The sequence below is a fragment of the Micropterus salmoides genome, unplaced genomic scaffold, assembly GCF_014851395.1.
Source record: "Micropterus salmoides isolate LMB-PRFRI ecotype aquatic unplaced genomic scaffold, ASM1485139v1 Ms_hic_scaffold_23, whole genome shotgun sequence".
Taxonomy (NCBI): Eukaryota; Metazoa; Chordata; class Actinopteri; order Centrarchiformes; family Centrarchidae; genus Micropterus; species Micropterus salmoides.
This window is the reverse complement of record NW_024041484.1, coordinates 7,312,218-7,329,283: the sequence shown is the minus strand read 5'-3', so window position 1 is coordinate 7,329,283 and position 17,066 is coordinate 7,312,218. Positions and strand designations below refer to the sequence as shown.

At 41.1% G+C, this 17,066-nt stretch overlaps 1 protein-coding gene across 1 annotated transcript; it reads left to right on the top strand.

Annotated features, from left to right (window-relative positions):
- Window positions 1-21: 21 nt before the first annotated feature.
- fbxo18 (F-box DNA helicase 1) lies at window positions 22-16,478 on the top strand. Its single transcript, XM_038738498.1, has 21 exons — window positions 22-441; window positions 875-1,042; window positions 1,248-1,858; window positions 2,130-2,266; window positions 3,765-3,912; window positions 4,008-4,189; window positions 4,275-4,349; window positions 4,685-4,776; window positions 5,399-5,567; window positions 6,141-6,360; window positions 6,481-6,568; window positions 6,667-6,762; window positions 6,854-6,990; window positions 7,989-8,085; window positions 8,852-9,018; window positions 9,454-9,529; window positions 9,629-9,823; window positions 10,621-10,746; window positions 11,293-11,399; window positions 13,662-13,796; window positions 13,920-16,478. Exons 1-21 carry the CDS (start codon window positions 423-425, stop codon window positions 14,079-14,081), a joined length of 3,207 nt encoding a protein of 1,068 aa, XP_038594426.1. The 5' UTR covers window positions 22-422; the 3' UTR covers window positions 14,082-16,478.
- The last annotated feature ends 588 nt before the right edge of the window (window positions 16,479-17,066 follow it).

Below are 17,066 nucleotides of genomic sequence, written 5' to 3'. Positions count from 1 at the left end.
AAGAAAGAAGAAGAAGCCAGCCAATCACGTGGCTTCCTCACCAACACAAACTTTAGGACAGTTACTTAAATTTTAGCTACCTAGCTAGCTGGCTGGCTATTTGGAAGCAACGGTTCATATTTGTCACTATGGCAAATAAAACAACACGTCAATATTGACGGTAGTTAATTGACATTAACGGGGGCTGCATATTTGGGTTTTTGAACAGGTTCGTGGTTGCAAACTGAAGGGGGAAGTAATTTTAGCACAAGCCAGCAGCATTCGTTGTTTACTAATATTTAGTCCTGGCTCTGACAGTTATGACAGACAATGTATTTTTGTACAAGCTACGACAACGACATATCTGCCTAACACTAGTTAAGTTTTAACTAGATTAAGTTACGTATCTTTGTTACTAAAAGACGGATGCCCTGGACACAAAGATGGAGGTGGCTGTTAAAAGTAAGTCAACATTCAACCGTGCGTGTCAGTCACGGGAGACGAAATGACTAACTTTCAAGTTATATTTTCATACATTTTAACTGACTTCAGTATGTGTTGAATTCATAATTTTCATAGCCGTTAATATTCCCTATTCACACTTCTTAGATTTGTATTTGATTTGGCACTAAAAGGTTTCTCGAGGAAAGATTCATCCGTGTGGAGTAAAGAGGGGAAAACAACTTCTTATCAAAGCATAGGACTGGTTAGTAATTAGACAACATGATGTACAATAAAAACGTAACTGGCACAGGTGTTTAACCCAAGCACTTTAAAGACCGAACAGCGTACATACCATTGAAGATAGGAACATTTAAGAATGGCTGACATTGCAAAGAGCACTCCCAATACAATGATTTGTGTTGTGCTGACTGACTGTTGTGTGGTTTCCTAGGGAAGGTCAAAAGGAGGCACCTGAATGCAGCTGAGTGTGATGAACTGGGACGAAGTGCAGAGGGCACTGATGCCCTCACCCAGCCCCACTCCGTCAACCACGGGCTGGGCGGCCGCAATCCTAATCGAGGGCTTTACCCCAGGACACCCACCAAGCGACAGAAGTGGGGTAATCTGCTGTAAACGTTCTTCTACAAACCTTTTGACAAATCTGTATTTAAAGTAACACTGCCAACAGACAGGGGAACATCTTTGCATCAAAATATGTAGTTAATGTTTTGTCCAGTAAAAGTCCTGACTAGCCCATTTTTTTCTCACCATTCTCTTTTAAAAAATTAATTTCCGACTCTTAATCTTCTCCCTCATACCATCAGCATCTGCCTCAGGAAGTCCTGTCGGGCAACAGAAGGGCATCAACGACTACTTCTCTGTGACAGGAGTCATCAGGTCCAGTCCACACAAATCCTCCCAGCCCTGCTCGTCCACACACACAAATGGACTCAGGGGAGAGCTTTTTCCCAAAGAAGAGGCAGTGGGTGTGGAAGAGGAAGAGGATGACGAAGATGATCTCACCCTGTTAGCTGGCGCAATGTCGCCGGAACCTGAAGCAGACGAAGAAGAGGACTTTGACGATGTAAGCCTGTTAGCTTCTGCGATGGTTCCAGAGCTTGAGACAAAGCAAGAGGAGGTGGTGGATTATCTGGAGGGAATGACTGCAGAGATGTTTGGGGACGATGATGAATTTGACCGATGTGACGGTTACATTCACAACAAGGAAGAAGAAGAAGAGGAGGTGGAGGCCCTCCCTGATACTCACTATGGGCTCTTCGGCAGCAGCAAGGTCTTGCTGCAGCCCCAAGGCTGCATAGATGACCTTCCAGAGGAGGTCCTGAGGCAAGTACTATGCCAAGTCCCTGCCCAGGACCTCTACCGCAGTGTCAGCCTTGTCTGCCATCGCTGGAGGAACATCGTCCAGGACACTAAGGTTAAACAAACCACAGAGTTATGCATTAGCAATTAAGTTAATTAATAATCTTTTATTATAATAAAGGGGGGCAAGTGTGTACTTCAGTAGGTTCTCATATGAAAAAGGACATGTTTGAGAGATGAACTTTGTGTTTACACTGAGTATTTTATCCAATTGTGGGTGGACATTGTAGTTATACCACTTATGGTCAGTCCTTCTCAAACTTGGGGGTAATTTTAATGCGAATCAAATGAACATAATTGATGTGTGTTTGTGTTCCATTGCGCAGTTTGTCCCCTTCAAGAAACAATACTACCGCTACATGATGAGGGAGAAGAATACAATGAAGGAGATCTTCTACATCCTGAAGAACAGCCAAATAAAAAATCCAACATCATCACAGCACAGCATACGAAACCTAGTTGTGTAAGTCTGCATTTCCTCAATAAGGGTCATTTTTGTAGCAACAAATACCAATTCAGACCTGGGTTTCACAAACCATCTAGGCTTGGGCAGTATTCCAGGGTTTTTAGAAATCTAGTCTGATGACTTTCAATACTGTCAAAACAACAGATTCTCCTTTTTCTATTAAAGCTTTCTATAAAACTGATGCAGAGATGCTGAATTGAGCTTATGTATTGTAGTGTTAACCCTGAACATAAGCGGGCAACGACGCGTGAATCATCTACAACACAATAACCCCCTTCACTTTTCCAGCAGTTGGTAAAGAACACACAGGAGCTTTTCTGCCTTTATTTGCTGACAAACTGTAACCTACACTGTACATTTACTGCTAAACTTCACTGCTCACCTTTTCCTCTTCTCCGCTGCATTCACCTGCAACTCACTCACTTTCGCCCAGGCACACATTCACTACGCACACCCAAATGAGCGAGTGGTGGGGATAACGTCACAGGCCCCTGTTTGGGAGTATTTTTGGTTTGTCTCAATGATAAAGGTGAGCCAGCCAACACGGACAAAGCTGTGTGCCCATCATCTCCGTTCAAACCACGAATGTTACTGTATCTGCCGTAGCAAGTATCATCGGATCCTCCAGCAAGAATCTATGGAAGAAGGCACTTCTGTTCCATCTATTTAATATCCTATAGGCCAGAAGTATTTAAACAAAGCAAGACTTGGCATACTTGTCAACTGTGCTGATCTTCACGGGAGACTCCTGTTTTTCATTGCCAGTTTCCACTCTGTGCTCACAGTTCTCCAGATTTGCCATATTACTCCCGATTTATGACAATTATTCACAGCTTTGTGTCCTTTTCATTGCCTTTATTACTGCTTCTTGGCGGATAAGCCCCACAGCTTCTACTGTTTCCACCTGGACAAATATCATGCACGTCATTATTTTCTTTGAAATTTACGAAACTCTGAACTGTGGATCAGAGCTCCATATGTGTGGGAAAAGTAGGGCTGGGCAACAAAACAATAATGACCTTGATATAATAAATGTTCAATATATCGTCAATAAATATTTGCTTTAATTCATTTGAATCACAAACAAATTAGCATCTAACTTTTCTATTAAAATATTTATTTTGTTGAAAAAAGAGACCTGAAAAAAGATGAACTCATCACATTTGTTGAAAAAGATAATAGTTTTGAATGTTCTGACTCAGATTTGTGAAGTGATCCACTGTTTGGCATCAAGTGTTTGTCACATTCTGATCAAAAAGAAGAAAAGTTTAACCACATAATTAACCATCTGGTTTCTTCAGTTTTCACTCAGGAGAAAAAATCTTGAATGATATGAAATGTTTTTTATCGTGATAACATTTTTGGCCATATCGCACAGCCCTAGGAAAAAGTATAATTATTTTAAATTTCCTACAACAAAAGTATGGGAGGGCTGGTCTGCATAGATTTTAACATGTTCACTATAGTAATAATCTTGTCTGTGTGTTTTGGTCAGTTTAATGGCCCAGCATAAGGTTGGAGAGTGGGTCAGGCCGGAGGATGTTCTGGAGTGTGTTAAGAAACATCGTCTTTTTCCTCAGGCTGAGGCCTCCATCAGATTACGTATTCCTGATATTCAGAAATGCTTTAACCTTGGCATTGAGGTATGACTCTCACACGCACAAATACACAAATGTGTACCACTATAGATTTTGACTTAACGTTTAAGGTGTTGACATCATTTGTATCCAATCTTCAGGGTCCCAACCCGTATGCGGCCATGGCTGTCATATTGATCCTAAGTGAGAGTGTTGGTGACGTGCAGGCCATGGTGTCTCTGCTCACCGGCTGTATGTCAGACACCACCATCACTGAGTACCTCAGCCACATGGCTATGATGCTGCTTGCCTTAAAACGGAATAACATTCAGATTAGTAACAGGTAAGAGGTGCTGGTGTCAGAACCTTAAATTCCCATATCAGTCTTGTCAGCATCCCTGTCATTATTTTCTTTTCACGTTCCCCAGGGTACATTACAACATCTACTACGTACTCCACCTGATGGAGAACGGCCCCTTTTCCGTCAGCTCCGGTCAGAGCAGGTGAGGTCCAAAATGCATTAATTTCATGGATGTGCGTGAGAAATAAGTACAGCCTGCTTTGTTTATGACTCTTAATTCCTTCGTAATGATGGACCCACTTACAGTAGGTCTACAGGGTGAAAGAGGTCAAGGACTGAGACGATTTTTATTCCAACTTGAATCTTTCTGTGCATTTTTGTTTACATGGTAAGTCGAGTGTATTTAGACGGCTCCATCACTTCATGCTTGTCATGTGACACTAAGCCAACAGGAATTGTGTGTGTGTGTGTGTGTGTGTATGTGTATTCTCATCATTGTATGTATGTGTGTTTTGTGTATGTGTGTGTTTCTGCTAGGGAGCGTCAGATTGACCTGACGCGTGAACAGCAGCAGATCCTCAGCCATGACATCAAGAAAGACCATGTGGTCAAGATTGTGGCTTTTGCAGGTACATCGGCGGCTGTCACCACCAGGGGGCATGCCTTCTCTAGATTATTCTTTTCAAGACTTTTTCAGGGACCCAAAAGGGTTTATGTTTTTACCAGGCAATGACAAGTTTCTCAGGGTTGCATGTCAGCTCAGAAGTTAATAAAGAATAGGTTTGGTGATTCCAGGTGAAACATGTTTGGTTTGGTTTCATCCTTTCTGAAAATGTGGTTATATTAGGTGCGTTCAAGATGACCGCGTCTGACTTTCGTCGACTTCATAGTCTAACGTGAGCTGCAGGTGACTGCTGGGGCGGGGTATAAAAACGGCGCAGTCAAGTCGGACACATTCTGCCTGCATCAGCTTGCTGTGAGCTGAGAGCAATGACTGATTTTGCGGCAATTTTCTTTGCAAATGCCGTGAGATCAGGCAATAGTGTGGTTCCAACTTGGTGCAGCCAGGGAAAAGCAACTGCGCACCTGAAGTCTCACTCCTTCAAATGCAATTGCATGACAACAACATTTTAAATGTTCCATTCTGAAACTTACATATAGCCTGTTCCATCACTGCTACTTGTGTGATGTGACGTGCCAGATCAGGGGTCATAGTGTCATAGCTGAAAGGTTTTGTGCTGTCGGCCGCAGGTACAGGGAAGACGACCACGTTGGTGAAGTACGCTGAGCAGCGACCACACCTCCGCTTCCTGTATGTGGCCTTCAACAAGTCTGTGGCCGATGAGGCGCAGCGCCGCTTCCCCAGAAACGTGGACTGCAAGACTGTCCACTCATTGGCCTACGGCGAAGTTGGGAAGAGGTGAGTACCTACGTCTCCACTCAGATGCTCTCAGTCAACAATTTGAGTTTTTGTCTTGATAAATACAGACTGTGAACAAAACAAGAGATGGCTATGACATCTAGAAGTTTCTGTCATGGTATAAGTTATTCCATTAAGCTGTGGGAAACACTGATCTCCAATGGTGGAAACGTTATTGCAAAATTTGTACAAGTGTGCACAGTATCGCCCAACCCTAACTTTCTTCATGTCAGAAAAAGGAAGAATTTCTGGACAATGTTAACCTTAATACAGTGCATGCTGAGATGTCAGCTTAATTAATTTCTGCCCACGAGACTTTCCATGTTGACGTCTGTTGACCACCGAATGGAAATACAGCACAACAAAGTTCCCTTTACTGTTCTATCTTTATATCTCTGACACATTCTGATTATATCTGGGTGACATATATAACCTTGACTTTGTCTCATGTGTCTAAATAGTTTTTTGCTACTCCCTCTTTCTGGGGGTGGGGGTTGTGGTGATGGGGGGTATACCAGGTGTTTTTCCACTACATCACTTTGTTTTTGCTTTTGTGATTATTTCCTACGGCAGCTACCGTTTACATCAGAAGCTAACCTTTAACCTGAAGCCATTCACCGTCAGCTCTGCTCTGCCTGAAGGCCGCGGGGGCTTCGCCAAAGCCAAAGTAGTGGTCACAACTCTCAACGCCTTCATGGCTTCAACAGACCCTACTATCAATACCAGCCATGTCCCCAGCACCCGTATAATCAAGAAGCACCACAGGGTGGAAATACCCGAAATTGAAAAACCGGTATGAACACATGAATGTATAAGTGACACACCGCATACCTTTTTTATTGTGAATAACTACTAATAAGAGCAGGAGTCCTGCAAAGTCACATTTAAGCTGTCTTTTGTTGTGCAAACCTAGTTTTTTGTCCACGACGCGCAGACGATCTGGAACAAAATGAGGGATGTCAATGAGAAGGAAAAAGATGCCTACCACATGACCCACGACGGTACGCCAACTGTGAATAAGTGAAATGAAAAGAAGTAATTCTGTTTTAATATTGGAGGGAATGCTGCACAGCTGGTCAACAGAACTCTTCATTCCCAGGTTACCTTAAGTTATGGCAGCTCCGAGTCCCAAAGCCCAAGTTATCTGACCAATATGATGTCCTCTTCATCGATGAGGCCCAGGACTGCACTCCAGGTAACCGTTACACAGTCCTGCGTGGCTGTGAGACAGCATAGTTGTGATTATCTTGCTGGACAGTTTTGACGTCGCCCTTCTTCCCTCCCAGCCATCATGGATGTGCTTCTGTCTCAGCGCTGTGGGAAGATCCTGGTTGGAGATCCCCACCAGCAGATCTACACCTTCAAAGGAGCCGTCAATGCTCTGAACTTTGTCGACCACACGCACATCTACTACCTGACACAGGTATACACAATTACACACGCATATTAAAGGTAATTTTTACAAAGAAGCGGGTTAAGCACAGTGTATTTCTCATCCAGAGAAATTTGATTTATATATATGCCTCCTTTCAAATCCAAGACCACAGGGGCCTTTTTTGGATGTGTTGTAGCAGAGTTGTTGCCCCACTCCTTGGCATATTGAGCTCAAATATAGTTTTAAAAGTGTTGCGTATTATGCTATTTAAATAAAGATCAACCATACCGTTTGTACATACCACACAAAAGATTGACTTTTTCTGTCCCTGGGGTTGGATAATTTATTTTGATTGAGGCATTTTATGTGCCATAAAGTGGACAAACTAGAACATGCAAACATCATACATATACTCCTGGTATCAACTCAGCTTACTCTTTACAGTAAAAGTCTCCCTACATAATCCCCACATTTAGACTTTTTCTTCACTTTGAAGTAATTATATTGAGTGTAAACAGGAACTGCTGATGGGTAATGCAGCATGACTTTAAATAGGGCAGATGCACCTCCTGGATTCCTCCGGGATTTTTTTTTCAGGGAGGGTGTTAAACTGCCCGAAACTACTAGTGCTACGGAGCTGGCGTGTTACAGATACGTGGCGTCGTCGTAGACGGGCCGCACAAATTTTTGCCTGTTATGCTCCTCATCTTCTTTGTTCTTCTATGATATTTTACCACTAAAGTTACTACTTAAGGCATGATGGGAACTTTAGTACCAAGACTCAACATATTCATTGCAAATCAGGGGCGGGGAAAGGAAGTAGCGGAAAACAAGAAGTGTGAACATGTTGACTAAGTGGAACATTTCTGTCCACTCTCTCTCTGACATTTGCTGTGTGTTAAAACCTGTGCATCTGGCTCTGTTCAAAAGGAGGTTTATACTAATCACACACTGGCAGTCACATAACGATAGTTTTGTGTTTAACTCTAAGCAGTTCAGTGTTGATCAGACAAATTAACCTCCATACTACTGATGTGTTTTACCAGAGCTTTCGGTTCGGTGCCGAGATCGCCTATGTGGGTGCCACCATCCTCAAAGTGTGCAAGAAAGTCGAGAAGATTCTAGTGGGAGGAAAGCAAAAAGGTAAATACCATAAATGGGTGCTTTGTTGATACAACCCCGTTTTCCAAAAAAAGTTGCCCCACTTTGTAAAATGTAAATAAAACAAAATGTCATGATGTGCGAAACATTGACATCCCATACTTAGTAGAAAATGTTGGAACTGAGAAAGTGTTTGGACAATGATAATCCCATTTTGAATTTGATGCCAGCAACACGGTTAGAATAAAGTTGGTGCTGGGTCATGTTTACCACTCTGTTGCATCAGCTCTTCTTTTAACAACTCCTTGTCAGCGTCTGGGAACTGAGGAGACCAACTACTATAATCTTGAAAGTGAAATGTTTTCTCATTCTTGCTTGATGTAGAATTTCAGCTGCTCAACAGTTCAGGGCCTCCTTTGTTGTGTAGTTTTTGCTTCAAAATGCGGCAAAAGATTTCAATGTGTGATAAGTCGAGACTGCAGGCTATGCTGTAATGCGTGCAGAATGTGGTTAGGCATGGTCTTGCTAAAATAAGCAAGGCCGTCTCTGAAAAAGATGTTATCTACTTAGCACTTGGCAGCATATCATGCTCCAAAACCTGTATATGGTTCAGCAATAATGGTGCCTTCATAGATGTTTACCCACGCCATGTGCATAATGCAGCCCATACCATCAGGGATGCTGGCTTTTGAACTATGCGTTGATGACAAGCCGGGAGGACGAGAGAACGTCAGGGAACACCCTAAGAATATGAAAATATATTTTCTTGCTTTTTTGTGTCTGTTTGTGCTGCATGTTCATTCTATAGGCGGTGTGTGTGACGAGACTGCAGAAAAGGTTGAAGCAGCTTTGAGGACGGGTGTCAGTACTTCTCAGGGGAAGACAGCCATCTTGTCACGATGCAATGTCAGTGTGTTCAGCGAAGCAGTCAGGCTCATTGACGCCAACCCGCTCTGCCGGGTCCACTTCATAGGAGTGAGTGTTCTACACACATTCACAGACGCACACAAAGCCATGCTAACTGTTTCCCCCTATCTCCAGTGTTTAGGTTCAGCTAGCTGGCTGCAGGCTGTTGCTCTATTTTCAGTGGTATCTTCTCCTCTAACTTTCCACCATGGAGCAAAAAAAAGTGCATTTCCTAAAATGTAAAATTACATTACACAATTTTTAATTGAAAGTCAGTGTACAGCAGGGTTTGCTTACCATTAAATAGTTGGCTCATCATGCCTTTAAGAATTGCTTTCTCTTATTGTCGATTACTGATATGAAGAATGTTTTATTCAGCATATTCTGATCATTAAAAATAGTAAACATTAGAATTTACAATATTTAGGTATTGGCAAACATAAGTGCAAAACTAACTAGCATCTTAAACACTGAGGCACTTACAGGTCTACCTTTTTCCTTCAGGGTGTGAAAGGGATCGGCCTGGAGAGAATCCAGGACATCTGGCTGCTGATGCAAGGGCCAGACCAACAACGAAAATGTGAGATTGATGCAAATGGGCACACATTTTCCCTGTGAGTTATTTCCTTTTTTTTATACTGATATCTTTGGCGTTTTGTTGACTTTGCCCTGCCTACAGTCATCAAGGACCGCCTTATTCGCTGCTTCTCCAAGAAAAATCAGAATGGCTTCTGGGCCCTGAAGACGTACGCCACGCAGACTGAGGACAGGGAGCTGGAGGCCAAACTCATCATAGTTGAAAAATACAAAAGTCGAATCCCCGAACTAGTCGAGCGCCTTGAAAATTGTTCTGAAGAGGACTTTCATAAAGCAGGTATGTGAAACATTCTTAAATTGATTTAAGTGAAAGCCGTACTCAAGGATTGGTCTTACAATGGTGACAAAATTAAAACGAAATTATTGGTTTACAGTGGAAGTAACACATACAGTTTGAAATATGGAAGTTAATGGTTGGCCTTAAAGGTTATGGCTCACTGGGTGACTGGATTCTATACTTTTTTGTTAATGTCAAGAAGTCTCGTGAAAAACAAACAAAACAAAGTATTAGTCAATCTCTCAATACATTTTGACTTCCTCTGTGGCTTTGGTAGAAAAACTGTTGGTTCCTACTGAAAATGTAAATTATTAAAGACAGATCACAAATATATACAGTACTTTCATAAAAAATGTTGCTCAAACGGGAGTGAATGGTGTAATTGGGACAAATTTAGTGCTACAGTATATCAGGTTGGGCTAAACAAACAATACTTATTGGTAGTTGGATCAGTTAATTTGTTTTTGGTTTTTCTGTGGGATTTGTTAACGGTATGTCTGTCATATTTGTTGAAAAAAGATTTTATCATAGTTGTTTAGAATACCTCAGACTTGAAATGATCCACTGTTGGCATGTGTCGTGATCTGACGATAAAGAAAAGTTTAAAACCACAATTAACCATAGTTTATAATAGTTTAGGTTGTTTTCTTTTTTGGACTCAACTTGTGTTAATGGAAACCTACAGATAAGCTGTAATCGTTTTTGTAAAGTGTATTACATATGGATGAATTATTTTTCTGTCCACTGTTTAATGCACAGTTGTTACGTTGTTACCGGTGTTTGCTGTTTCGTTCCAGATTTCATAGTCGGGACAGTCCACAAGGCTAAAGGTCTGGAGTTCGACAATGTAAAGGTCTCCGATGACTTTGTCAAGGTTCCCTGTTCAAGTCACAACCTGCACTTCATTCCTGACTTCTCGTTTGGTGTGTTCCTTTTTAACAAACATTAATTAATTTTTTTTTTAAACATATTTTACATTGTAGGTTTTTGGTAGACACTCTAATCCTATCCTATACTCGGAACTGTATCCATTTCCTACTACTTATTACCTCTTGCATTTTGGTGTTGCTTTGCTATTTGTTAATTAGCTATATTGTTAGAGGTGTGAGTGAAGCTAGACTGATAATTCAGCCAGGCCAATCCATCGGCCGATATTGGCTTATTGCAGATAGGTTTGAGGTAATTTTAGAAACAGTCACCATTGCATAGGTTGTTCTCGAAAGGACACTGACAAGTAGATTTTTTCAACTGTAAAATGTCCTACTCAGTTAGTATCTTGGTTAAAATAAACAGCTGAAAGGGATCTGTATCAACATGTTTATGTAAAAAAAAAAAAATGGTTATAATTCATTAAACTGTTCTTACTTGGACAAACTGAGAAAGAATAAAGTTTAAATTAACAAATCATCAGTTGACACTGAAGCCAGTCTAAAAGTGTTTCATATTAAATACTTATCTTCCTTGCTCAGATAAAATTCCTGACGACGAGTGGAACTTGCTGTATGTTGCAGTGACTCGTGCCAAGATCTCACTGATCATCACTAACAACATCCGCCGCATCCTCACAGTGGCTGGGGTAAGATATAATCACACTGCTGACACAGGCACTTTCGGCCGAGTCCACTAACTTCTAGGACTGCTAGCTGCACAGCTAACTGAGCTTACTAGCTAATGGCAGCTAAAGTTAGCAGAAATTGCAGTTACTTTTGCAACAAGTAAAGTCTATCAAGAGACTCCACTTAAGAACTGAATAAAGCACTTTCTGAGAGACATACTTAGCAACCTCAAATAACTTTGAAGAATACTCCTGACTGAGCAGAGCGGTAGGATAACTTCTCTGATATTGGCACAGTATTGACGTCATTTGGAGTCAGATTCTGCCCATTCACTCCACCAGACTCATAGAACCGAGGTCAGCTGTCAATCATGACATGTAACCCCTGTTTTTATAGCATCAAATTAAAACCAAACTTGTCAGAAAAATTAACACTTGAACAAATATATGCATGATAAGAACTACCTAAAATCACAGAAACCATCTTTGGGGACAAAAATGTATTCGACGTGTGCTTTGATGGTGGAGGTCGAGACATTGTGGCTTCATTTTGAGGGAACTGTCATGTTGATGTGCTGTGCCAGCATAATAAGTCACTTTTATAGAGAAGTAGGGTGTCGTAGTTGGAAAGTCCCTTATGTCACACTTTTAACACCTTTTTCTCAAAACCACTGCCAGTTTCACTTCATTGAAATGTCTAAACTTGTGGTTGCTATGGACTGCACAGGGTGGTATGTCTAAATTAAATTGCAGGTGTGGTAGCAGGGGTGGTTTTAGTGCATGAAATGAAAGTCCTGTTATTGAGGCTTTATAAACCTGGAGAAAAGGACATGTTTGGCTTAATTCAGTGCTCTTCTTTCTTGTGTCTTGTGCTCTGTGATTTAACATGTGGCACATCCGCAGCAGATGCAGAAAATCAAAACACAGCTTGATATTTGGTCTTTTAAGATTTCTCAACCATGAGGCATTACTAAGCCTGGATTAAGTGCTTTCAGGAAGCGTTGCAAACCAGATGTCAAAAGCAAAAACACAAAGGCAGCAAGAGGCCATTTGAAGCTGAATTTGTGTACACTTGACAGGACTTTGAATTTTTATTGTTTCCACTGCTGTCATGAATAAATTATTGGCACATGAGCGTGCAGAGAAGATAAAACACCCACAGCTGCTGGACAGGCTTAAGTTCAGTTTCCTTCTGGAACACAAGCTTTGAACATAGACTTATGTTGACATGACGACATAATGATAAACTGTTGTTTTATTTTTTACCCAAAAACACATTGCGTGTGTTCAGTCATACATATTGTGCATGCTGACTCACTGTCACACTGTCATGGTCTACCTTTACAGAGTTATCGGCAATGGTACCATCTGAGTTTTTCCTACTATGACGAGTCAAAATATTTGCTGTGAAAAAAGGCCTTTTTGAAAAAGGACTTCAACTAACCATTATTACTACTGAAAATGAAATGTCAGAAAATAACTTCCCACAGTTACTCAGCCATCAGTCTAAAACCTACAAATATTCAGTTTACTGTCATATATGACAATCAAAGGCGTCAAATCATTATATTTCAGAAGCTAGAACCAGCCAGTGTTGGGCAAAAAAAAGATGACAAAAACACAGACTGTGTACTACCAGTCTGCCTTCATGCATCTTATGTGAAGGGTAATAGGTGGACACTTTTTTTGTCTAATGTGACCAATCTACTACAATTCCACACTGAATAAAACTCAGTTTGGAGTGATTAGGCCGACTGAGGAATGTTAAAGAGGACCTTTTCCCTCATTTGGTAATGAGGGTCATAGCTCGGTCAGCATTTGTGTGTGTTGGCCTGTTGTAGGGTTCCATGTAGGGGGAAACACTGCATGCCTCTGCAAGATAACACAGACACTCTGGAGTGTATTCTGCCCCAGTTGTTATATACTTGAAGGACAGTTGGCCCCTCTGTCAAGTTGGAAAGCACAGCAAAGTGGCCTTAAAGTGGTTCTTCCAAATTCTTCCCAGACAAAAAGCGCTAAGTGAAGTGGGCCCAAGTGATCAGGAAGTATAATGAAGTGGGTGTGACAAAAAAAAACTGTCTCCAAAAGAAATACCTGCGTGGCTAGGCTAGTGTATTACTTGGCAAAGTTGCTCTTTTATTCTGTCCAGCAGATTTATATGCTCCAAATGTGACCCAGGGGCAGTCTGACAGGCTTATCGCGCATCCTGTTTGTCCTGCTAATCACATCCTGATAAAAAAAAGTGTCTGCCATTTCCTCTCACCGCCACATCATCAACTTTAGGAATACTTCCTGACGTCGGAGATGCCCAGCTCCTTGCAGACAGCGGGCGAGCCTCTCCCGTGCGCTGTCACAGACTGCCCCAACTGCACCACACCCGGCTCGGCGTTCACCATGTGCAAGCGGCAGCTGAAATGCGTAAGAACATATGAAACCCACACAGAGATCTAACAAGCCAATATTCTAATGCCTCCAAATACTATTGTCTTTCAGTTGTGTACAGCACAGTTTTTGTTGTTGACCTCGTTCATCTTTGTCCAGACTGATGGCGTGTCTGCCGGTGGCCCATTGTGCGAGAGGTGTGTGTGGACACGTATTGGGCCAACTGCATTCCTCATGACTGACGACGTGCTCTCAATGGCTGAAATACCACGAAGACTCGGCCCGCCGGACCACCATGTGATGCTCCTGGCGCTCTTCTAAGACCGCTTCTGTGCATTGTTGGAAAAGGACTTTGAGGTCACCTTTTTAAAATGCTAACCAGGACATGAACAGCCAGGAATAATGTCCATTGTACGGCCACCCAGAAACACTGAAACGGACTGAACTACAGAGAATAGTGCGTTTATAGGGTGTGTTTTTAATGTTTGTATTTTTCTCCCTGAGGGACGTGGATGTTGTAATAAGAAGACACTTAAATCATCATTTTGGTATTTTAAAACCCTATTTTCACAAATTTGGGTGTCAAAAATGACTTTTAGTCTGCAAGGTGTTCCTTTGGTGCAGTTATGTCCGTCAAAATTAAAACCACAAAAAGTGTTTCTTTTTGCCACTGACAGGCTCAGGCTTTTATATGAGGTGTCTTACAACATCACGGCGAGGATCCCTACAAGTGACACCCTTTGTAACAAGAAACTGAAGTCTCGCTCCGAAATCTTGTAAAAGGTGTGTTGTTGCAGGAAGACGACGGCGGAAACGTGAACGTTGTCCTTTTCCGGCAACAACTCGCCTCACGAGATTTCAGAGTGAGAATTGTCCTTTAGCAAGATTAGAAAAGCCCAATAGAAATGCAGACTAAGCCCAATAGAAATGCAGACCATGGATCGAGAGAGGTGGGGGTGTTTACTTCCTTCTGTTTGAACATTCATCATGCAACTGTAGTCATGGCCAATGTCTAAGTCATGCATGAGCAAATGGCATAATAGTGGGTAGAAAATGACCGATGATGACAATGATCTAACCGCAGGCGGGGGTGGTACATCCAGTGTGGAACAGCTGTAGCTGATAAAAATATATCCAGAAAGTGATGCTATTTTATTCTCAGAACTTCAGGGGTTTCAACAACCTGACCGGACATTTTATTCTACACTAGTTAAATTGTGACCACAGCCCTGCCTGGTTACCCGATACATTGTATTTGGAAAGTAACTTGCTTGTTGAGTTTTTAAAATGTGGTGTGTGTTTTTTTTTTTTGTTTGTTTGTTTGTTTTTTTGTAGTGCTTTCAACCTAGTGTACTAAAGTGGCAGCAAACGCTTCAGAGCCAGATATTCCAGAATCTCAGGAGATTTTGTACTTGAGCGAGACTTCTGTCTGTTGTTAAAAACAATAGTCACTCATGGGGATCCTTTCTGTGATTATTTTTTCCCAGACATCTGTTAACAACAGTCGGAGCCTGTGTGTGGCAAAGAAACACTTTTTGTGGACATAATTTGTGACAGGCACAATTGCGCCTAAGAAAGACATTGCAACCACTGCAGCTGCTTCAAAGCCTACCAGCTGAAAAAGTCTACTGCAAGGATTCCAAAACTTTTTGTAGTTGCAAGTTATTTCAATACCAAATATGTGAAAATAGGGTCCACGGTTAAAAATACCAATATTATCCTTTAACAGCCTGTGGCTGTCGGTAGAGGGCTGAGGTTTTACTGGAGAGCATGTTGTTTTTATTACAAAAAAAAGACAACTAATGGCCCACTTACTTGTACTATACTTTTACTTAAAAAGAAACCAAACAACATTTTATGGTCATCTTTCTTATTCAATCAAATCTAACAAACATTTTTGGGCGTTTGGCAGCAACAATTTTTTTGACTCTTTGCCAGTTTATAATTAATTATTTATGGCTTAATCATTTTATTAAAAGGAGTTAACAAGAGAGACCTTTTCTTTTCATCAGTAGGTTTGACATTAACAATACTTTGTAGTGAGTGTAGCAGGGACAATCCACAAACGCCTGCCTGCCAAACAGCTGCTAGAGATTACAAAGTGGAAACGCTGCCAAACAATATTTCAAGTCATGGGGAAAATGCCACAAACGCTTTCCAGTACATAAGATGAAAATGAGAATTAATTATTAAAGTACTAAGTCATGTTCAAGAGGCTTCCCTGGGCAAAGAGAGATTTGTTTCATCAGTAAGATCTTTGATTACAACCAACACTTGTAATACAATGAAAAGGCTCAGTTACATTATGTTTGTATCCTGACTGGAAGTCTATCAACACTGGCGTATGTGCTCAGCTGTCAGTCTGCAGAACAGTGGGAGAATAATATGGCTGCCTGGACTTGTTGCTGAACAAGTGGTTTTGTATTCATCAAGTTTACTTTTGAAATTAAGTGAAGTCAAAGAACGTCATTCAAGGGAAGAGACCAACAGATGTATGAAGACAATGTTATGACAAGATGTGTCCACACAGTTTTGACTAAGTTGATTCTATTGTCAGCATCTGTAGATTCATTGAGTCCTTAATTTGCAACACTGGACTAATGTTGAAAAATATTTTTATTATCATACAAACAGACAGGAGAGAGCAACACCAAATACAAGCATACATTGAGGAATGAGAAAAGGGATGAGCCACTAAATAAATCCTTAAGCTGCTGACCCGTGATGTTCAATGTCATGAGTGGTTTCAATGGAAATTGTTCAGTGAAAAATTAAAACAAAAACAAAAATTATTTGCATGAAAATGAGAAAGTTGAATAAAATTAAAAGTAAATCACAGTATTAAACATCAAGCTGTCTATAAATATCAGGTGAAGCTTTGAAATAATATGGAAGCTTTACATGTATTACTAAAAAACAAGAACTGCTTCCAGGGTATGCATTTTACATCATGGGGAAACTAATTAAGGGGAAGATTTAATTTTCAGTTTGAGACAATATCCAAAACAAAAAGATTAACTTGTGTAGATTTACAGAGGCTAAAATTGCAGAGTGGCTGTCTAGACATTGGAAGATCCCCGCCTCCTCCAGAGAGAGCGTCAAAGTGCACTCAAACCCCACTAACCGCCCCTGGTGAGCATACAGGTGCTGGTCATATAATTAGAATATCATCAAAAAGTTGATTTATTTCAGTAATTCCATTCAAAAAGTGAAACTTGTATAATATATACATTCATTCCACACAGACTGATATATTTCAAGTGTTCATTCCTTTTATTTTGATGATTATAACTGACAACTAATGAA